The sequence below is a fragment of the Medicago sativa genome, chromosome 4, assembly GCF_051527215.1.
Source record: "Medicago sativa cultivar Bolivia chromosome 4, Bolivia_mono, whole genome shotgun sequence".
Lineage (NCBI taxonomy): Eukaryota > Viridiplantae > Streptophyta > Magnoliopsida > Fabales > Fabaceae > Medicago > Medicago sativa.
In genome coordinates this window covers 88,550,137-88,572,314 of record NC_140752.1, presented here as the reverse complement: position 1 = coordinate 88,572,314, position 22,178 = coordinate 88,550,137, and the positions used below count along the sequence as shown (strand labels likewise).

Sequence of the window (22,178 nt, the reverse complement as noted above, 5' to 3'; positions counted from 1 at the left end):
TCCTACTTCTCTTAACGTCACTCAAACTTCGTTTATAATATTTGTTCTGTTGTCCAATTTAATTTATTCATAAACTCAAATTCTTTTTCTTGAACAGAAAACAAAATTTATTGATAAAAAGAGGAACTAAGTACAAGTGGTACTAAATTTCCATGGGAATAAGTACAGGTAGTACTTCACCTTCAACCAAAATTTAGTTCTAACTCTATTGCCTTAGCATATAATCTATTGGAAATATATGCCCTTCATAGTAATGACATGACTCTCCCGAATTTTTACCTAAAAACCAACACCAAGATAAACCTTTTATCGAGTCAACCACCTCCGCCATCTTTGTAGATTTTCATTTTCCGTTGCAGATTCTATCATTCGTTGCCTTCCAATTTCCCAAATAGTCAATATGCCAAACTAACATCATCACCTTCTCATATTTTCCTTTCCGGATCAAAGGTGGAAAAATCTCTAGCAACGTTCCCCGGTAACACTATTACCACACCAAGGCATTTGAAATTTTCATAACAAATTTTACTAGCAAAATCACAAGTGGTAAACAAGCGATCCTCGGTTTCCATGTCCTAATTCACCTATCACTCAACTCTTAAAGAGATTTTTTCTTGTAGAAAGATGGTGCATAACCAATTGCTAAGAAAAGGTTAACACTTTTGATCGAGCATAACTTCCCCATACCTTTGCTATAACCGAATTTTGTGACTCGGAAGACAGAGGGAATACCTTGTTGCTAAGATAAAGATAAAAGGAGATCACGGAGAAGGTGCCTTGAGAATCATTTTGACCCTAGCATAACCATGCTTGATCATTTTTTTTTTTAAGGAACGCTCGATTATTATACGGGTGTAAAAAAACTAAATTCAGAACCTAAGCCCCTCATGTATAAATTAGATTCTTTTGTCAAAAAAAAAATGTATAAATTAGATTCCAATAATCCATAAAAGAAATACAAATTACAAGTTACCAAACAAAAGGAACAAATAGGAAGAATAAATAGCAGAAACATGTTTTTTCAACTTTAACCCTATTCTACAAACAAATAGCAGAAACTCAAATGAAAACAGAATCACTCAAACAAAACAGAACACAATAAAACCTCAAAATCACAACTAAAAAAATCATTGAATCGCTCCATCAATATTGTTTATTCATCCACCTTATAGAACAATTCCACCAACCAAACTCATTCCAAAAACAACAACATTCACCCACATCACAGACCCTGCAGCAGAAACATCAGCAGGTAAATCCTTGCCATCACCATCATCACTACCAGCACCACTGCCATCGTCTACAACCGATGAATTAGTTTTTCCAGCCTTAGGCAACAAACCCTTAGCTGGCGCCGGAGCCAGAGATGGAGCCTTAGCCGGAAGAACAAGATCAAGAGGCATAAGTACCTTATCAACCTGATAAATAGCAAGTTTGCTATCGGTATAAACAGTACCGGTAACGGTAGCATTAACTGCTCCGGTAGCCATACTAACTTGACTGCCACCGTAAGTAGTGACGTTCAGTTGAAGCCTAGCATCATCACCGGCTTGTGTTTGAACAGGGTTGGTTAAGGTATCGAAGTTTGAAATCGAAACGAATGAAGCGAGGGAGTGAAACTGTAAGAGTTCAACTTTTTGTCTATCAGTGAGGGAGTTGAGGAACCCTGCTTTGAGTTTGGAGAATGCAGAATCTTCTGGTGCGAAAATTGTTAACCCTCCTGAACTTGATGGCGATGATACTAGCTGCGAGTTGAGTTGGTTGATTAATTGTGTTGTTTTGAGAAGACGAATTAGAACGGAAAACCTTTTGGCTTTTTGAAGAATGTTGATTATGTCAATGGTGGGTCCTTTTGGGACTGTTATGGTGGGTGATGGTGCACCAGTTGGTGTTGTTGGAACAAGTGGAACTGTGCTTAATCCTGGTGATGGTGCTGTTGCTGTTGTTGCTGGTAATGGTGGTGATGCTGTTGTTGATGGTAAGGGTGGTGATGGAGATGATGTTGTAGGGGGTGGAATTGGTGAGAGTTGGGCTAAAGTGGTGGAGGTGTAGAAAGTAATTGCTAGAAGAAGAAATGAGGTGGAAATGAGAGATTGTTGCATGATATTCCTCATTTTTGGTTTTTTTTATGTGTTGTTAGAAATTGTTGGAATTCAAATGTGTGTTGTGTTGCTTGCTAGTGTTGTGGAGGAAGAGGGAGAAAGGGTTGGCTTTTATAGTTTAGGGAGATGGAAAATTAATGATTGGTTAATTAGGTGCAATGTTTTATCAGAAAGGTATCTTATTTGCCTGTCATGAAGGTGGTGTATCATCATACTGTGATAATTAGTGAGGGATATGTAAGATTTGTGAATGATTAGGAAGTGTTAGAAGCTGTAAAGTAGTATATGAAAATGTACTAAATGCATGCAATGCAACTATTTGATTTCACATCATTGTTACAACTTACAATCAGTTGGATGCACTTTTATTTTAATGATAATATAATATGGTTGGAAAGGGGACGATTCGTTTGCATATAGGTTTAGTATTTCCATCAACTTGGAGGATGATAGAACTCAATATAATTTAGTTCCATAGGTTGCATTGCAATTGTCTGAAACAGATAGGAAAGGATGGAGGGCCTAATACCAGATATAAAGTTTCTTAGATTGATGTACTAATACCTCCACCATTGATAGCTACCAAAACAGTAATAGTGATTTTTTTTTTTTAAAAAACTTGAGAGTGATAATGGAATGACTACTTTCTTATTGTAATTGTTAATCAAAGGATATTTTTAAGAATTAATTTCAATTTTGGTGCTTTTAGTTTTAATTGTACAAATTGAGTCATCCAATCTTATACTCCCTCCTTTGACTATTTCATCAAGATTAAGTAAAATGTATAAATGAAAGAGAGAGAAAAATGTTTATACTAAATTATCATTGTGATCTTGTCAACTATTGATATATTCATCATTACAATAAATGTAAAGCAAAAAAATACTAAATTAAGAATGATAAAAGTTGTATTAATTAAAGAGCACAACGGAAAAACTGTAAGTAATATTTCTTTTAAGTTGAAATAGGTCACTTATTTTGAAACTTTTTTCTTTCAAATGGATCGCACACGAAGGAGGGCGTATTATATTGTTACAATGGAAATGATTAGTCCAATTTTTAAAAGTAATGATATTTGTACACTATTTTGTGACAATATTTGGGACAAACTTATTAGAATAAGAGCAAAATGAGAATATAAGAAAGAGCCGTTTAAAAGTTGCGCTAAAAATGGTTGTACTAATGTTACTTCTAAATTTAGCATGTGAGTATGAATTGGTGATGAGTAAAGTCACAATAACATACTAAACGACATGTACTGGTAAATCTTACTCCCTCCTCCCACAATAACGGCGGTGCTCACATGTAAGTACTAGTAGACAAGCAACACACACGGACGGATCAATAGAAGCACACATGCACGTACGTGAAGACTCATATCTTGTTACTCGTTGGCATAGTCAAATTGACCTTAAAGTCATGACACTAAGACCTCGCGTGCTATGTAGAGTACAATGCAAGAGATGTGACCTTAAATTTGATTGGGCGAGGCTAAGGTGTGTCCTTTTTTGCATGAAACCAACACGTGTGCAAATGAACTTACCAACACAGGGTGCAATGGTAGTGCTAACTTTGTTTACTTGTATTTTGTAAAGAGGGTACTTTTTTTAGTTATGTGATCTATGCTACTCAATTACTCCCAGACTAAGATTCTGAACATTGCAGATAATTAAATGCATAAAGTTTAGCTCAGGAATTAAATATTCTTTGTTATCTTAGACAATAAAACAATTATATAAACATTTTCAATGATAAAACAAATGACAGAGCAGACAGAACGGTACACACGTAGTTCACAAACAACACTTTTCTTAATTCCTACACAATGAATAAACAAGCCAAGAAGAAAGAAAGATAAGCAGAAGTCCAAAGCAACAGCATCATTCTTGTTCTGGAAATATGGAAAAGAACTTGCAAATGAATGTTATTCAACATCACAACATAGTTGTTACTGCAACTGCAAGCAGAGAAATTCCAAGGGAAATCAACACTGATATTCCATGCATGTTATTCAAGCTAATGGCATCAGAACTATCCTTGTGTGCCTGAGTCTGATCATCATCATCTGCAGATGAATTCTCTTTCTCAGCTTTAGGTGCCTTAGCAAGAGCTGGTGCTGGAGCTTTAGCTTTAGGCTTAACAAAATCCAAAGGAATAAGAACCTTATTCACATGATATATAGCAAGTGTTTTATCAGCGTAAACGATTCCAGTGATGGTTGTATCAACAACACCAGTTGAAATATTCACACTGTTTCCATATGCAGTCACATTAATCTGAAATCCTTGTGGGCTATCACTAGCTAGTGTCAACACAGGGTTGCTGAGAGAATCAAAGTTCGAACTTGATACATATTCAGGAAGAACATGATACTGAATCAATTCTTTTTGTTGTCTTTCTCCCAAGGAGTTGAAGTAACCAGCTTTGAGTTCTGAAAAGGCACCATCATCTGGTGCAAGAATTGTCAAGCCTCCATTTTTTGTAGTTACAAGCTGTGCATTGACTTGGTTGATGATTTGTGTTGTCTTGAGCAAACGGATTAGTGTGTTGAATGATTTGGCTTTTCTTAGAATCTTGATTATGTCTTGGTTTCCTGACGAATCAGGATTTGTTGTAGGTGATTGTGGTAATGCTGGGACTAACGGTTTTGCTGGTGCTGGAGCAGGTGTTGAAGGGGTTGGTTTTGTAGGGGCTGGTTTTGTAGGTGCTGGTTTTTCTGGTGCTTTTGGTGCTGCAGCTGGTGATTGAGCTAAAGTGGTGATTGAGAAGATAGAGGCAAGTAGTAGGAGTGAGAACAAGAAAATTTGATTCATTTTTTTTTTAATGGTAATTGAAGGCTTTAAAATCTAGATTGCTTTGCAGCTTTTGAAAAATGAAGAATTGTAATGAATGTGTGTAGTTGTTAGTATTGAGAGTGTTTGATGTGTGGAAGGTGTAATGGAGCATGGTGCTTTTTATAGATGCTAGGTCGGTACAAAGGTTTAGTTATAAAAAATAAGGTATAGTTGTATTTGTGAGGGGATATCTAATCTTTGGAAGATTAAGGTGGTGTATCAGAGTTGATAGAGATGTGGATTTGGCTACTTATGGCATTGCATTTTGCTTGGTAATGTAGGAAAGATTGAATTAGAAGTAAGAACTCAATTGGTTGTAAGATGAATATATATATATATATATATATATATATATATATATATATATATATATATATATATATATATATATATATATATAGATAGATTAATGCAGAAAGGGAAGTACCTCTCTTATAATTCAGGTAAGATGGATGTGAAATCAAATCAATCACAGTTAAGCAAGCTGCAGTAACTGTTTGCTAAGGCTAGTTTTATAATTTTATCCCATAAGTTTTGTTTATAAGTTTGTTTTGTTTTGTTGTCTCTATACAAGCAAGTTGTGAGTATAAGAAAAAAATTAATTTCAGTGTTCATATGGTTAGACAATACCTCCACACACACTGATGTCAAAATTCAAAACTACTATTTTGGATTCCTTATGACCATTTTCAAATGGAATTCCTACCTATCCAAGTTAATTGCAGCCTAAAATCAAAAGAGGTTTTTTCTCAATTGAATTGATTTTGTACAAAGTGCTTGATCCATATATATCTCAAGAATGTTTTTTTATTTTCCTGACAAAACCTCAAGAATGTTAATGATTGGATTTTCTTGAGCCTGAAGTCCCCCTTGGAAATTGTTGTTTGCTTTTAATGTATTAAACAACTTCCAATCTTATTTTTTAACGGAAAAATAACTTAAAATATATATTCTTGGACTATTATAACCTCAAATCTTATAACAAAGTGGGTTGTAGCCTTGCAGGCATGTTATTCAGAGGCATTAGATTGTAGTACCTTTGAAATATTTGGGAGGTTCAACTTGATTTTGGTAATTTCACTATGATATCAAACATTCAGTGTTACAGTAACCAATTCTTCTTCTTCCATAACTATGTCATTAGTGTGATATGTATGGGAGAACTTTGTAGTCCTTACTCCGCCTACACCACCATCCAATATTTCTTGGCCTACGATTGGCCAAACCACCTGGACAATAGGTCGAATGTGAGTAGAATCATTTAGTCATACTTTATAATTGGAAAAACGAGTATCGTAGAAATACAGTCATTCAACCAAAGAAAGATAATCGAGAGTTGGCCGAAATGAGCACTAAAAATACTTATCATGAAATCTCCTCTAAATCATATAATCCAACAAGTGCCCTTAAGTTAATTTTAAACTTAACTAATTAATACAGTTATTTTTTTGTGATTTACTACTTGTGCAAAAACGAGTAATAATAATTTCAATAAAATAATGAGTAAAAGTTTGGTTAAATTTTCCATTAAAAAAAAATTGGTTAAGTTTAGATTAAATCAAATCAAACAAACAATATAATCTATTGATATTTTTTTATTTTTAATTAAGTTTTTACAGTTCACACTAAATTAATTTGACAATCGATATCACCATTTCCTTTCAAAACATTTTAAATCAAAAAGTAGGAGAAAGTGTTATTTTAGACACCAGAACAAGACTAGTTGGTGAGCTAGCTAATAAGATATATCCATGGACAACAGCTGCAAAATTGGGTAACATATTCTCAACATCATAATCACCATGGCAACTTGTTATTACAGCACAAACTACGACCAAAATACAGCTGACACCCCAGCTGACAAGTAGAAATAAGTTTCTAAATAATGGCCTCAAACTGAGATGTTAAATCTAATTTTAATTCAAACACCTTTTGTTGATCCCAGAAACTGTTACATTCATCTTCTTTCAAAATTCAAAGAACTAAGTAATAGTTTTGATTAAACAACCATCTCCACTGTCATCAGCTAATGATCATTTTGTTTAAAAACTCAGCTTGCTCAGGAAAATACTCCATCAATTCATCCTTAGTCACCCAAACAAAGTCCTCACATTTGCCAATGTCGAACTTGTTTTTAGCAATTACTTGTGATTTGAAGAAGAATTTCTGACAGAAGATTTGGGTAAAGGAAAGAATGAGCAAGTATAATGAATTTCCACAGAGAAATAAGTCAGAAGTATTGAAAAGGCTAGTTTTGGAATTATGTTGCACAACCAAACAAATTGAAAAGGCCTACAAAGTCATTTTCACAAAATGCCAACACATACCGATAGAAATAACATATTGAAAGATGTCAACCTTCCAACAGTAGATTGAAGTTACGCAAAATTTCCTACAAACATACCTTAAAAGATGTTGATCCTGTCTGCTCTTCTTTAGGCTGAACAACAATATGGGCCATCGGAGCATTTCCGACAAAATATGTATTTGAAAGATCTCCTAAGACTGATTTCAAGGCAGATTCTGCACACTGCAATTTTTTTTATAAAAAAGGTACGAGTGAAAACAAGATATCAGTGTTGTCAATTGCAGATTACAGAAAATAGTGGTTTTTTCAAACTCCGCTATGCAATAGTGCTATAGGCTATAGCACCACTATAGCAACTATATGACGACATTTTGTACTAAATATAGCACAAAACAATATCAATTGATTCAAATTCTGCTATGCTAAAGTGCTATAGATATATCATCGCTAAGGCTGCTATTTAACAACACTGGAAGATATAGGAAATAAGAAGGGGAAAACCACATAAGAATGTTCACCTTACGCATGGTATCCTCTGATTCATATACTTTTTCTGGAAAATGCCACACAGGCTTTCCACTTGGAGCCCCATAAGCATCACCAAAGAGAAGAAGATAAAGTCTTCTGTCAAGAGCCCTTTGTAGTGACCTAAAGAGGCAAGTAATAAGAGACTATTCAACCACACAGCAATTATCTCTGAAGACAACTTCAGTTCTTTAAAAAAAATTATCAATGGTAAAGCAAATGGCCTAATTAGGTTTTCATGTCTCTCATTCAAAATAATATTAGCTTTGACTCTATTATTATCTAAGAGACAGGAGAGGATTGGCCTATCCTGCCCTCACATTGATATATTTCTCAGTTAGAACTAACAATAACAGTATAGCATTACTAATTAAAGACTGAACATGCACTAACAGGTAACGATACACCTTAAATATCTGATGACAATCTTGCATCAACATTATTTAATCACCAATATTTCAAAGCTAAAACACGATCAAAAAACAATAAAGGTAAGTGCGAAAAAAAAACAAACTAAATATTCCTTGCTTAAGAACATTTGTAGTAAATACCACACCAAAGAAAAAGGACATTTTCCTTCCTTCAAAAAAAAGAAGAAAAGAAAAATGACATGCTCGCTCCAAAGGAAGACGAGGACAATATAAGAACAAGTTAATAATTCATTGGAGAAAATCATAAACATTTGTTATTAAAAACAGTTGTTATATCTATCATTTATTCTACTTAATATTTTACTTCATATATTCCAGAAATTGAAATGAAACATTTTCTTATAGTAAATTACAAATGATCAGTCTGCTAAATTGGTGCATACCTTCGATCATTTTGTTTGTCTGCTTCGGTGATTCGCGGTGCTGGCACATAGTCAATCTGATAATCACCTTTCCCCCTGGAAAGTAAACAATTTTCATGATAGTAGATGAAAAGAAGGATCTATCAGTATTTTGCCATTTCTTTCATAACTTAAACAGATCATCTCAAGATATCTCTCTTTTAGATGAATCAATTCTAAATAACAAAAAAAAAATTAATATAGACCCACTCTTACTTAAGTACCCATACCTTGCATCGGATCTGTCTAGAAATTCATCAGGATATCTGCGTTGATATTGTTGCCGCCATCGAAACCTAGCCAGTGAAACCCCATAAAAATTTAGTTATAAACCAAGAACAGCCACAATATCAGTAAGTACAACAAACAACTGAAGAGAAGAAAATAATAACGTTTGCTAAAGCAGCTTCAAGTTTACTAAACAAACCATATAGCACAATTACCAACTATGTAATATTAACAGCAAACCCTTGTGTTTCAGACATTAACCTCATTTTTTCCATCTTTTTCTTTTGACAAACTCATTTTTTCCATCTTAGAAAAGAGAAAGAAAGCGTTAATATTTCACATCATATATATAATATTACCCTTTTTTAAAAAATGTGGACAAACCAAATTTCACTGAATAGACAAACTGGTCCTCAAAATTGTGAGTATTGGTCAAAACAGTATTTGTATTTTACAAATTGGCAAGAACATCCTGAAATTGTATTAGCAACAACAACCAAGCCTTTTCCAACTAGGTGGGGTCGGCTACATGGATCAGATGACGTCATAATGTTCTATCATAAACCATATTTTGGTCGAATTCATTAATCTCCAAGTCTTTCCTAAATGCCCTCTACCTCTAGCGATCTGACTATCCTCCATTTGATCTACTCTCCATACTACAGAATCTATAGGTCTTTTCTCTAAATACCCAAACCACCTAAGTCTATTTTCCACCATCTTTTCTGCTATAGGTGCTACCTCGACTCTCTAATATTTTCATTTCTAATCCTATCTCATATAGTCTTACCACACGACGAACGCAACATCCTCATCTCTGCTACGTTGATTTTATTCTCGTGTTGGTTCTTCACCGCCCAACACTCTGTTCCATACAAAATTGCCAGTCTTACAACTGTCCGATAGAATTCCCCCTTCAAGTTAAGTCACCCGAGCCTCATCTCCATTTCAACCACCATAATCACTTTGATCAATGTTTGCAATTTCAATGAACAATTTGTCAATTCACTCACATGACTACAAATTCAATACTAAATTAAAACCGAAACCGAAATCCATTTTACTTTTGATGCTTTTATTAACTAATTAAAATCCAAGCAGAGCATAGTAAAATTAATAAAAATGAAAACGAAAGTAGAAAAAGAACATACGAGAATTCTTGAAAAGCATAAACATTAGGGTCAATTTTGGGAATAACCACAGGCAATCTCTCAAACAGCACAGAGGCAACCATTTTCTCAGAGCTGGTACTGAATCCTCGCCTCATCAAGAGTGGCCGAACCAATGACATCATCTTCATCCTGAACGAATTCAAAAACATCACACACACAAACACAAACACAAACACAAACACAAACACAAACACAAACACAAACAGGATTCAAACATTGTTTATTAATTTCCGTGATTTTGTTCCTATTCTCATGAGGTTTGTTTAGTGTTAGAAAATATATGTTTCATACCTGGAAGAGTGTGTGTAGCCGAAAATGTGCAGAAATGAGGTAGATAGTGGTGTAGACTGACTAGAGTGAAGGGAAGGAGAGAATGCAGCCGAACGGAAAAAAGAGAAAAGGGTTTACACTCCTACATGAACAAAATAAAAACTATATATAACCACTAGCGAATAAAACGTGAGTTATAAGTGGTGGATGAGGGAGCAATTAAACTTATAAAACATGAGTAAGTTGTAATCTCAAAAACATGTTTTGCCAAAAAATATTGATTTTGTAATTGTAATTGTATTGTATCCCTCACATACATTTATATTAGTAATTTGCTTAAAAAAGAAGAGGTACTACTATCCTCGATTTTGTCTTCCGATTCTAGTGCTTCCATTTCGTCCTCAAAAGAAAAGGTACTGTACTACTATCCTCGCTCTCTTCATCTTACTTATTTCTAATCCTAATTAACATTGCAATGACATAATCAATCATCTAGTAATATGAGAAAGGGAACACAGTAAAATGATTTTGAATAATTCACACTGTAGTTCAAAAAGTTTGTTCCAAAACTGAAATCATAGCATTACGTGACATAATAAGGAATAACGTAGAAAATATATGAGAAGAATAAAGAGAATCAAAGTAGTAGACGTAGCAAACCATTTATGGAGAGAAAACTGAAAATAATTTGGATGCCCATTTTGGTGTGTGATTCTTTCGTGTATGTTGTGGAGTATACTCGATTGGTCGGAAAATTCTTTCAAAAGAGATGAATCATTTTTGGATCTACCCCTTTCGTGATTCTGTTTGAAGGAAAAAACTAAAACTCGATTCTTCTAGCCAAACGAGGCTGATTTCGCGATGGTCGGGGGAGAAAAGGTGGTGGCGGCGGCGGTTGAGTGGAGGATGAATCAGTTCTGTAGATTGGTTTCATATGGGAGACAGGGTTCGGCCCAATTCTGTTTAGTGAAATGGTGTAGGCCTAAAACGATGGTGTGGATAGCAATATGTCCAAAATGACATTTTTTTTATATTACATTTAATTTAATAAAACAATTTCAAACTTAAAGATGACATTTTTTTATATTACATTTAATTTAATAAAACAATTTCAAACTTAAATATTATAGGGTTAATTATTGGAATTGACCCTGTAAAATTTATAAAAAAAATTAAAGGATGAATAAAAACATTTTTAGACTCATGTCAACAAATTTTTAATAAAGAATTTTTATTCCTTAAAAAAAAATAAAGAATTTTTATTTGAAAGATACATGTCAATATATTTTGAGTAATGATATTTTGACATCCATTTGATGATAACTTTGTTGACAACCATGTTTTTCTCACTTCTTATTGGTCAAAAACAATGGAGAGAAAAAAAGAAAAGAGAGAGGATAACAATATCATGTGAGTATGAGAGAGAAAGTTGTCTAAAAGTTGTCAAAAAGTGGTTGTCAAAATATCATTTCTCATATATTTTTCCCTTTTGAAGGATGAAGCGGTGGAGGGATGCATGGTGCCACCTCAGCAACTCCTTCCTTTGCTTATAGTTTCACACTACTCATATGATGACACATTGACATGCATTACAACACTTTACCAAAACTTAAAAAAAAAAAAAAAAAATTAAAAACTTGTTTGGCATCACAAGAAAATTTTCAATTCCTGTAATTAGCGTTTCGTGCGTTTTTCAATTCCTTTTCCTTCTTCGTCTAGGGAAAACCTTGTTCCACCATTGATCAACGCAACCATGAACATCTTCAGACTCGCCGGTGACATGACTCATCTCCTCAGCATTCTCGTTCTCCTCCTCAAAATCTACGCTACCAAATCATGTTCAGGTCACAATTTCCCCTTCACAATTCACAATCCCTAATTCATCACTTTCACTAACAATTGATCATGATTTTTTTTCTTCAATTTCAGGTGTTTCTCGTAAGACTCAAGAACTATACGCGATTGTGTTCTTAGCACGTTATTTGGATCTGTTCACGGATTTCATTTCCGTTTATAATACGTTTATGAAGATAGTCTTCATTGCTAGTTCGTTGGCTATTGTTTGGTGCATGCGTGTTCATCCTATGGTTAAGAGAAGCTATGATAAAGACCTTGATACTTTTCGTCATTATCTTCTTGTTGCTGCTAGCTTTCTTCTGGCACTCGTCTTGCACGAGAAATTCACCTTCCTTGAGGTCCCTTTCTATCTATGAATCTTATGTTTCTCTTTTTTAAGTATTTTGCAATGTTAATGTTTGAGTTGCGTGATTTAATTGTGTTTTATTTGTTTATTTTACACTGACACTGACAGTTTGACACTGGTAAAAATTTGATTAATTGAATTTTCTCACATGTCAGTGTCTATGATGTATCTGACACCAACACGCATCCATCAGAAGTGTTGGTGCTACATTTTCGGGTTTTTAATTGTTGAGCATTTCTTCGATTGTTTACTTTCATCCCATTTTTATGTTTCCGTCTCATTTGCATCTGCGAAAGCCATTCGAGGATGTGTTGTATTTGCTATGATATATGGATACATTTCTAGATGATTGTTTTGGCTGGTCATGATGACAAACTTTAGATAAGCAAGAAACATATTTGAGTGACGCTTAACCTAGGGAACAGGGTTATGGGTTTTTTGTCCTGATGTTTTTATTGTTTGGACTTTGGAGTTCTTATATGATGATATGATCTCTTGGGCATTTTGTTTCGAGGGATGATTCTTTTGTTAAACCTGCATTGCAAACATAGAGAAGTAGGGGTAACCAACAATGGTGGCTAGGGTTATATTTGCATCAACCAACATTACAGTATGAGTAAAATAAGGCTATAAAATAAAAAGGATTAGCTGAAAAAACAGGAAAAAACAATCAGTTTATTTCATTTTCATTTTTTGTCTATGTTTCATCGATAATTATTAAAAGAAACATGGTATTTTTTTTAATTATCTATAAAAACAAATCAACTGAAAATCAAACGCAACCCAACATTTATTGCTTTTTGCCCTTTTTCTAACTATTTAATGCACATAGTTATTGAAATCTCGATTTAAAACGAAAAATCGAAAAATCGTACAAGTCTACGATTTCTGGAGTGCTTGGTGATTTCATGTTTACACAGAATCATGATTGGGTAAGATCGCGTGAAATCGCTGTGGAAAAACATAAAGTTGTGCAATCCATGTTCTTTCCGATTTCAGTAACTGGGACAGATCCCGACCTGTTTGAATTTTTTTAAAGCCTTTGTGGCTGAACTCTGACCTGGTTTGGCAATAAGACCAGTTTCTGTTTTATTTATTCATACCCGTTGCGTCGTTTCCCTTGCTAAAAACCAATTCCCTTCATCTCAAAACTGAATCTGTAATGCTTTGTTTTTGTGAGCATAACTCACCCTCTCTTGTGCTCTATTTTTGTGTTCATGTGCTTTGTTTTTGCGACCAACATCTTCTGCTTCTACGCGCTGTTTTTGCAACCAGAACACATCCTCTCTTGTACCCTGTTTTTACAACCAAAATCCTCTTCTGTTGTTGCTTGTTTTTGCTGCTAAGTTCTGTTCTTAATTCGATTCATTAGAATGTCTAACTCCGTTGCTGTTATTGGTTATTTAAGCAAGCCTAAATTAAGTTGATTTGTTCATGACTTGTGAAATTGAGTTATTGGTTATTTGAGAACTTCTTTACCACCTTATAGTTATGACTTTAAGTCTAATTAAGTATTTGAATCTGAAGACTTACTTTCACTTACTAATGTTAATTTATGCCGAGTGTTGATTTTTATGCATATTATAGGAGTTTAATGAATTTGTAGAATCTTACAATTCATGTTATGAGTTCAGGTTTTACGATTTTACTACCTTGGTAATGCATGAGTTTTATTTGTTCAGCTTTCCTATTTTGGAATGCTTTGCTATGAAATTACATTTTTCTCTTTGAGATCAAATGCAAATATAAGTAAATCTTGACAAATTTCATCCCTTTTGAAATTGCAATAAAAAATGCGATGTTTCGAAAAATAATCTGTGTTTTTGTTTTGAATGTTGGAGCATCTCCAAAATTGGTTTATAGAACTAAAAACCCTTTTTTTTTTGTTAGTTTCATGGTTGGAGAGGAATGGGTTGGAGACTGAACACTGTGATTCGGTTTAAGATCTGATTTTTGTCCTTTAATTCCTTCAAATGCATAATCATCTAAAAGCCTATGGATAAGTTTCATTTCATATTTTCATGCAAATTTTGCATATTTGAGCAAAGTTGATAGACATTAATATTCTATCAAATGTGTTGAATCTGACGATATTTCAAAACTTATCTGATCACTTGTGACATTCTTTAATCCCTTTTTCCAATGTAAAGTCATTTCTTTATATGTTTGAACGTTGCTCATAGAAAACCAAGAACTCTAGAAAAGAACAGCTTCAGATATGTTGAGTGTTTCTTAATGTCAAGTGTCTCTGAACATCTTGATTATTTGTGTCAAATCTTGTAACATGTTAACAAGAACAAGTTTTTAATCAAATGGTTTTATTTTAGTATAATTTGAAAGGATGGCCAAGTATCATGCAGTGTTTAAGCCAAACATTTTGGACAAAGATATATTTTGTTGATAGTTTGAAATATTTAACATTTATAAAATGCATGCCATCTTCTTCTGGCTGCAATTCATGGTTTACTAGTAATGACAAAGTTGGCCGCTCACAGTGTGGGATAAAATGAATTTCCTGGTGATATGATTTCTATTTCCTTCTTCCGTATGGAATCTGCTGCAGCTGTGATTTATTTTCCTCCTTTTTTTTAGCTATGCATCACAAAAGCCATAGAAAACCTGTCAATTGTTTTCAAATCTTATTCCTGTCCAAGAATATATTCCCTGTCCGTACTGAATTCTATTACGTGCGCTACATGTTAGCTTTATAGTAATTCTGTTACACAATGTAACATAATAACGAATGCTGCGTTGAAGTGGAAATGCTCAATATACTTTGTTTTATGTATGTCAATTTCAGATCTTCTGGGCATTTTCAATATACTTGGAGGCAGTTGCAATACTGCCCCAGCTGGTTTTGTTGCAACGAAGTGGAAATGTTGATAATTTGACTGGGCAATATGTATTCTTTCTTGGGTATGTGCTCTTTTGTTTATTTAGCTTCTCTTTTACGATCCACCTTTATGTTTTGACTGCTTTATACTATGAACTTTCTAGATACTTTTGTCATCCTGATTGTCCTCTAAGAAATGTATTTTCTCTACTTGATAATTGATATATGTAATGGTTGTCATTATTTGAAAATGTTGTTTATTTGGCTGAATTGGCATTTTTCTGCTGACGTGTTGTCTAACAACTTGTCTCTAGTCTTCATGACTGCTTAGTTTCATGAGCAGTTTGCTGTAGAACTTTTAAATATTACTAGACAATCTGATCTTGTTCAAAATCTGTTTATTATGATAAGTAAATATCATACCATTTATTTTTAAATTGCAGTGCGTATCGTGGATTATACATTCTCAATTGGATATACCGCTATTTGACTGAGCCACGTTTCACTCGATGGATAGGTAAATATGCTTAAAATCAAAATATGAATTGCTATTTAAACTATATGCCTACTCTTGAGATATTCTGATTGGCTTCTTGTTTTTGCAGCCTGTGTCTCAGGTGTTGTTCAGACAGCTCTGTATGCTGATTTCTTCTACTATTACTTCATCAGGTAAACAATATTTATTTGTGGAAGTTCATGTTTTTATTATACCGATACAACAAATAGGTAACATCAGGAATTTTGTTTTGCAGTTGGAAGAACAATTCAAAACTGAAGCTGCCTGCTTGAATTATCTCAAGATTGTTTAGAAATTTAGCTCCTTGTTAGGCGAGTCCCTGCTGGAATTTAAGAGCGTAATATTGAGATAAATGAGATGAGCCAACTCTGCCCCTATTCGTTAGTGGGGTAGATGTGGGTTTTCTAGGTAAGGGGTAAATGGGTTTTAACTTCTGTTGAACATAACCACCTCATAGCAATGAAATATCAGGTTAAAAATGAAAATGTTACATGTGATGAGATGATACGTTTTATTTCTAGATTCAGGTCTCCATTCCATGGGATTGTATAGTTTGAAGTTTATGGTAGCTGATTTTGGTTATGATTGAAATGATCATGGCTTAAGTATGATTACACTGTTGTACTACCTAGTTAGAGTTTTCCAATATATCAAAATCGGCATTGGAACATTGTCACTCAGAACTAATAGGAGTGCTTTTTTTATAAGTAAGAATTAATTTCGGTACTTTGGGATTTACCACACACACGTGCACTAAAAACTAACAACAGAACTTGATATAGTGTAGGGAATGTCAATTTCTTAATACCATCTATAAATTGAAGCAAATGTAGTTGTGCAACTTGAAGTGATTTCAGGGTTGTAGTGGAATAACAACAGTACATCACAAATACAAACGTAGTGGAATAACAACAGTACATCACAAATACAAACGTACGCTACTTCAAAAGGTTGAACAAGCTTTGGTTTATTTAATCAATAGATAATTACTCCGAAAATGATAACTGTCGTAGTGACTAATTTAATCAATATATGTGAACTTATCAGTCACTTCACATTAAGATACACATAGTGAAAAAGATATCTAAATCTTGAACAAGCCATGAAATGCCTCTCTGCGAGATTGGAAGTAAACAAGCATCTTGTCTCTTGGGGGCAAGCTGTCGTTGATCACAGGGTGGTTTAGGAAATTGGTCATCCATGCAGTGATGGCTGAACATTTCAATGGGTCTATTATCTGCATGGACCCAACTTCCTCAAAAACAGGAAGCCAGTAAGAAATCCATCCAAGTGCAAGATCAAGGTACCCAATATTGTCCCCTCCAAAGAATTTCTTCCCCTTTATCTCCTCTTCTATCTTCTCTATTGCTTCTCTGGCTACCTTCAAAGCCTTTTCCTGTTCTTCCCCACTGTTACACATTGCTATCCATGCTGCATTCAAAAGCTATGACATATGCACACGCCATGCATTGAAAAGTAAGTTATTGAATAGACTTTGGCTTTTGTGTATCCCAAAAATATAAATCCAAAATAACTAACTACTTTAAATAACCGTGAAACCCAAAATTACTTGGAAGGGTTTTCATCTTGTGTGTGTTTAGGTGAGAATGATAAATGGCAGGGGTATGATTTGTTGTACACTCATGCTAGCATATGATCTATTATTTTAATATATAAATTTACTTCATAACGGCCTATAAAGAAGTAAACTCAAGTTGAATTATTTAATAACTCACTTACATGAAAATCATTTCATAAATAAAACAATAAAGACTATATTAAAAATAATATTACTCTATTTTGTACTGTATCATGCAGTTTTTACTATTATATTAGATCAATAACTCTCATCATTAGATTAAATATGATATAATTGAATTTACTGACCTAATGATGAAAATAAAACTTGTATATGTCGCAAAACTATTTTATTTCATCTCTCTATCACATCCTTGATGAAATTTTAAATGAAAATAAATGGTAAAAAAGATGCCAATAAGTTGATTCCTACTTAGTTTTTTTAAACCAAAAACTCAAAATAAATTAAATAGGATAAAGAAAAAGGAAGGGATTTAGTATATATATAAGTTACCTTTTGTTCAGCAAAATCAGCCCAAAAACGAGCAAGAGCTCTTTCATATGGATGTTGAGGCAAAAGTGGAGATTGCTTCCATGTTTCATCAATGTACTCAAGGATAATGAATGACTCTGCAATTGGTTTTTGAGCATGAACAAGAACCGGAACCTTCTTGTGAACCGGGTTCAATTCCAAAAGGAGAGGAGTTTTGTTGAAGATATCTTCTTCTACATACTCATAATCTACACCCTTGAGCTTCAAGGCCCACTCAACCCTCTTAACAAATGGACTCACCCAAAAGCCTACCAACTTCACATCTTGGCTTCCCATGATATTATATTGTTGTACAAGTTTGTTTCCTCTGTATGTCTCTTCTCTCGCTCTATATATAATTTGCATCTCTGTTATTAAAGTGCTTATGTGCGATTATTTCTAGTCATACAATGTATGCAAACTGTCAATGTCACTTTCTAAATTATCTGTATACGTTGTTTTGTCAAAAGTGATTTTTTTAGACTTTAGAGACGTCAAATTTGACTGTATGTCGTATGATAACTATGAGGTAATCCCTTAGCACATTTTGATTGGATTGCAGTAGACTTTTTTTTATTACAAAGCGGGGCGATAGAATTTTGACCTAACTCAACTTTTACAAAATTTGACGATAAAATTGTATCGTGAGACGCCAAACATATCTTCTCACGTTTAAGGTTGGACATTTCAAATGTAATTTGAATAGTCTGATACATAATAACTTAAGATTGGACATAACTCAACTCTTGCAAAATCAGAACATAAGAGGGAGATTGTTTCAATTTTTAAACACATTTTCACACCTTAGTCATCACCACCGCTTGGTTCTTGAGCATGATTATTTTCGTTTTCAGGTGGTACGTCTCTTACGTGGCTACCCTGGTGCAGTTACAAATCAAGGACGATTCTATCTTTATGACACTCACAACTAACAACTAACTAAACAAAATAAAAGAGAAAGTTGCGATGTGGAAGAATAACAAGGAGAGGACCACATGGTTTTTTGTTAAAAAAATTAAAATAAATAAGGACCACATGACATGGGTCCACTAAATTTTGAAATAAATTTACACTGACCTTGCCCTTAAACTCTTTTTTTTTCTTTTCTTTTTCATAGACTTTTATTTGTATAATCGATTTTATCATATTGAATTTTATATCCTTTTTCAAACCAATAGTGTATTTATTTATTGGCATTTGCTAGAATACACCCACTTATTTTTTAGAAAGGTGTGTTTTAGCAAGTTATAACTAAAAAGTAGTTAAATGCACCTTAAGGTGTAGCTTGCTAAAACACTCCCACATAAAAACTAGTGGGTGTGTTCTAGCAAACCCCTATATATATATATATATATATGCGTTTAGATCTGAACCGGATATATAGTGGCACAATGTCTATTCTTTCAATATAAAAGTGATTAATGTCTATTGAAAATTGAAATAAAAATAAAAATTATATATCAATTGGATGGTTAAAAATACTATAAAAAAATAATTTAACAAATTATAAAAAAGTCAGGTGACCTACTTTATGTGAGCTACTACAATTCTTCCGCAATAAAAAAATACACGATTAAACTAGTTAATCATTCTTTATCAAACAAATTAAGCAAAATCGATTAATAGCATTTATTTTTTAATATTAAACTCTTACAAGAACCTTCAATTACACATAATGTCACTCTTTAACTACCATTGATAATTCAAACTCTCTTATTTTTGGTTTAAAGTTGATAGTACAATCCCAGAACACCATATTTTCACACGAAAGTGAAAATCAAGACTTAAACACTAAAATGCAACAATCTATATAAACTATAATTTTTTAATTATTATTTTCTTAACGAGCGCACTTAAGTTCTAATGCAAGATGCTTAATAGTGAAAAGTCATCAATCTTCTAGAAATGAAAGTGGGGCGCAACGACGATGGTGAGTAAGACGGAGCAGTGGAATCCAACGGAGGGTATGTAGGAACAACGGGAGGCTCAACAGGGGCAAGCATAACAGGGACAGAGGACTCGACAGGGAATGGGGACTCAACAGGTACAGGCGTACCAGGGACAAGAGGCTCAATTGGGGGAAGCGTAACAGCAGGAGGTGTAACAAGGGTAGGTGTGATAGGGACAGGCATAACAACAGGGGTTGAAATAGATATCGGATTAGGCGTAAAAGGGCTAGGCTTAACAGGAGCAGGCTTAACAGGTGCAGGGGGTGTAATAGGGGAAGAAGGCATAACAGGGGTAGGAGGCGTAATAGGGGAAAGAGGCGTACCAGGGGTAGGAGGCGTAATAGGGGAAGGGGGTGTAACAGGGGTAGGAGGCGTTACAGGGACAAGAGGAGTAATAGGGGAAGGAGGAGAAATTGGGGCAGGCTTAACAGGGGCATGTGGTGTAAGAGGGATCGAAGGCTTAACAGGTGTAGGAGGCGTAACAGGGACAGGAGGCTTAACAATGACAGGAGGGTTTACAGGAGTAGGCTTAACAGGGACAGGAGGCTTAACAGGAGTAGGCTTAGTGGGGAGTGAAGGTTTAAATTTAAAACCATCAAGTTCGTAAAGAGTTGTTTCAAGCTCTTCAGCAAATGTAGTGAAAAATGATAGTTGAAGTAAGAGTAGCAACAATGGTAAAATTTTGAACTTTTTTTTTTTTTTGTGTGTAAGAGAAAGTAACACTGAAAGAGAGGGAGAGGAAGCAATTTTGGTGTTGTGGAATGTTGTGAGAATGTGACTTTGAGGTTGATTTATTTATAGGAGCTTATGCCCATAATAATTGGAGTTTTTATTAAAGTGTAATAAACAAATTTTGTTAAAGTGTGATTGTTTCTTTATGGGTCCTGCTAATCGGTTAGCATTTCCCTTTCTTTATTTATGCTTTTTAGTTACTACCCATTTTTTTTTTTTTTTTGCTACTTAGTTAGTACCCAAATTCATTGATATGTATTTAAAGTGAAAATAAAATCGTTTGTTTATTTATGCATTTTAGTGCAAGATAATATAAGCACGGTTTGGGAAGAAATGTAAGAAACTAGTATGGCACACATGTCAAGCACATTATAGAAATCTTGTCTATGTTGTTTTTTCGATAAACTCAAAAAAAAGAAAAAATTGCCTCATGAGATGTTATTAGTTCATTAGTTTGTGTTAGTTTATTTTTATTACCTTAACAATAGAATTTTTTTTGAAGTATACTAAGTGTTATTTGGTCATTAGGTTAATGATATTTATTTAAGGCAATTTGTTTCCCTATGGTGTGGCTACCGAAACATTAGGAAGGCCCTGCTACAATTATGCTAAAAAAAAAAAGAATACTGTTTAGTACTAGTATAAAGTTTTTTTTCTAAAAAAAATTATAAAGTTAATTAATGCATACATTAATATGAAAATTAATTGGGTCATAATAGATTACTTAATATACTAGAATAAAAAATTATGCAGGGAGTCTCCGTGAGTTTAGCTCAGTTAACATGGACAAGCATTATTATATACAGGGGTTGATGTTCGAACTTCGGACATCCAATTTATTTATCTTGAAAAAAGTGAATTATAACCATTAGACTACTTGACAAAAAAAAATGGAGTGATACGCCCAAAAATTATGTTTATCAGGAGTATTCCTATTTTGCTTTGCTAATTAATGTTAATTTGAAATTCATCAATTTCGTATTAACTAGTTTTTACTAATATTTAATGTTGATTTTAATAACATTTTTTATGAAATTAATGATTTTCTTTATTCAAAAAAAAAAAAAGAAATTAATGGTTTTCCGAATATTGTATACGTCCTTAATCAATTTTATAGAAACTTATAAAAGAAAAAAGAAACTTATAAAAAAATCGATCATTTGCTTTTTGAGAAATTTGCATATCATCATTTGCTTTTTCGAAATTTGCATATCATTAATAATTAAATAAAAAATAAATCACGAGAAAAAATTATAAATTATACGTATAAGTTGTAACTTTTATTTGTCAAGTAGTCTAGGTGGTTAGAAATTCTTTTTTAAGAATAATTGGTGGGGGGTGTCCGACTCTAGATATATTATACAATATCTAGCAATTGAGATAAACTCACGAAGACGCATAAATTATAGCTTTATTATTATGGAGTTTGCTTTTTAAAGAGTTAAAATAGTTCGGTTGAAAGCTATCAGAGACATTATTTATGGGAGTTGAAGTTCAAATCCTTATTATATGAATAATGAGTTTTTTTTGGACTATTTGTTATCTAAATAATTAGTTTTTTTT

General features: G+C 33.6%; 3 protein-coding genes and 2 pseudogenes across 7 annotated transcripts; 1 reads left to right on the top strand and 4 right to left on the bottom strand.

Annotated features, from left to right (window-relative positions):
* Positions 1 to 904: 904 nt before the first annotated feature.
* Positions 905 to 2,186, bottom strand: LOC146933387 (fasciclin-like arabinogalactan protein 11 pseudogene; annotated as a pseudogene). Its single transcript, XR_015007447.1, has one exon. The product of XR_015007447.1 is annotated as a fasciclin-like arabinogalactan protein 11 pseudogene (transcript).
* Positions 2,187 to 3,785: 1,599 nt separating this feature from the next.
* Positions 3,786 to 5,029, bottom strand: LOC146933386 (fasciclin-like arabinogalactan protein 12 pseudogene; annotated as a pseudogene). The gene has a single exon (XR_015007445.1). The product of XR_015007445.1 is annotated as a fasciclin-like arabinogalactan protein 12 pseudogene (transcript).
* Positions 5,030 to 5,874: 845 nt separating this feature from the next.
* LOC146933385 (uncharacterized) lies at positions 5,875 to 11,164 on the bottom strand. 3 transcript variants are annotated; one of them, XM_085705177.1, is made up of 8 exons: positions 10,932 to 11,164; positions 10,293 to 10,413; positions 9,981 to 10,130; positions 8,832 to 8,897; positions 8,584 to 8,658; positions 7,763 to 7,892; positions 7,341 to 7,466; positions 5,875 to 6,165 (listed from the first exon to the last, which is right to left on the bottom strand). In XM_085705177.1, exons 3-8 carry the CDS (start codon positions 10,127 to 10,129, stop codon positions 6,025 to 6,027), a joined length of 687 nt encoding a protein of 228 aa, XP_085561303.1. In that variant the 5' UTR covers position 10,130; positions 10,293 to 10,413; positions 10,932 to 11,164; the 3' UTR covers positions 5,875 to 6,024. The 3 variants fall into 3 exon arrangements, with proteins under 3 accessions (XP_085561303.1, XP_085561301.1, XP_085561302.1); XM_085705175.1 differs by lacking the exon at positions 5,875 to 6,165 and adding an exon at positions 6,707 to 7,102; XM_085705176.1 differs by lacking the exons at positions 5,875 to 6,165; positions 10,293 to 10,413 and adding an exon at positions 6,707 to 7,102.
* A 613-nt stretch (positions 11,165 to 11,777) lies between these two features.
* Positions 11,778 to 16,507, top strand: LOC146933384 (ER lumen protein-retaining receptor A). Its single transcript, XM_085705178.1, has 6 exons — positions 11,778 to 12,115; positions 12,201 to 12,466; positions 15,275 to 15,390; positions 15,751 to 15,824; positions 15,913 to 15,976; positions 16,060 to 16,507. Exons 1-6 carry the CDS (start codon positions 12,025 to 12,027, stop codon positions 16,094 to 16,096), a joined length of 648 nt encoding a protein of 215 aa, XP_085561304.1. The 5' UTR covers positions 11,778 to 12,024; the 3' UTR covers positions 16,097 to 16,507.
* A 150-nt stretch (positions 16,508 to 16,657) lies between these two features.
* LOC146933383 (putative glutathione S-transferase) lies at positions 16,658 to 18,259 on the bottom strand. Its single transcript, XM_085705174.1, has 2 exons — positions 17,917 to 18,259; positions 16,658 to 17,268 (listed from the first exon to the last, which is right to left on the bottom strand). The coding sequence occupies exons 1-2, from the start codon at positions 18,229 to 18,231 to the stop codon at positions 16,909 to 16,911; spliced, it is 675 nt and encodes a 224-aa protein (XP_085561300.1). The 5' UTR covers positions 18,232 to 18,259; the 3' UTR covers positions 16,658 to 16,908.
* Between the last annotated feature and the right edge of the window lie 3,919 nt (positions 18,260 to 22,178).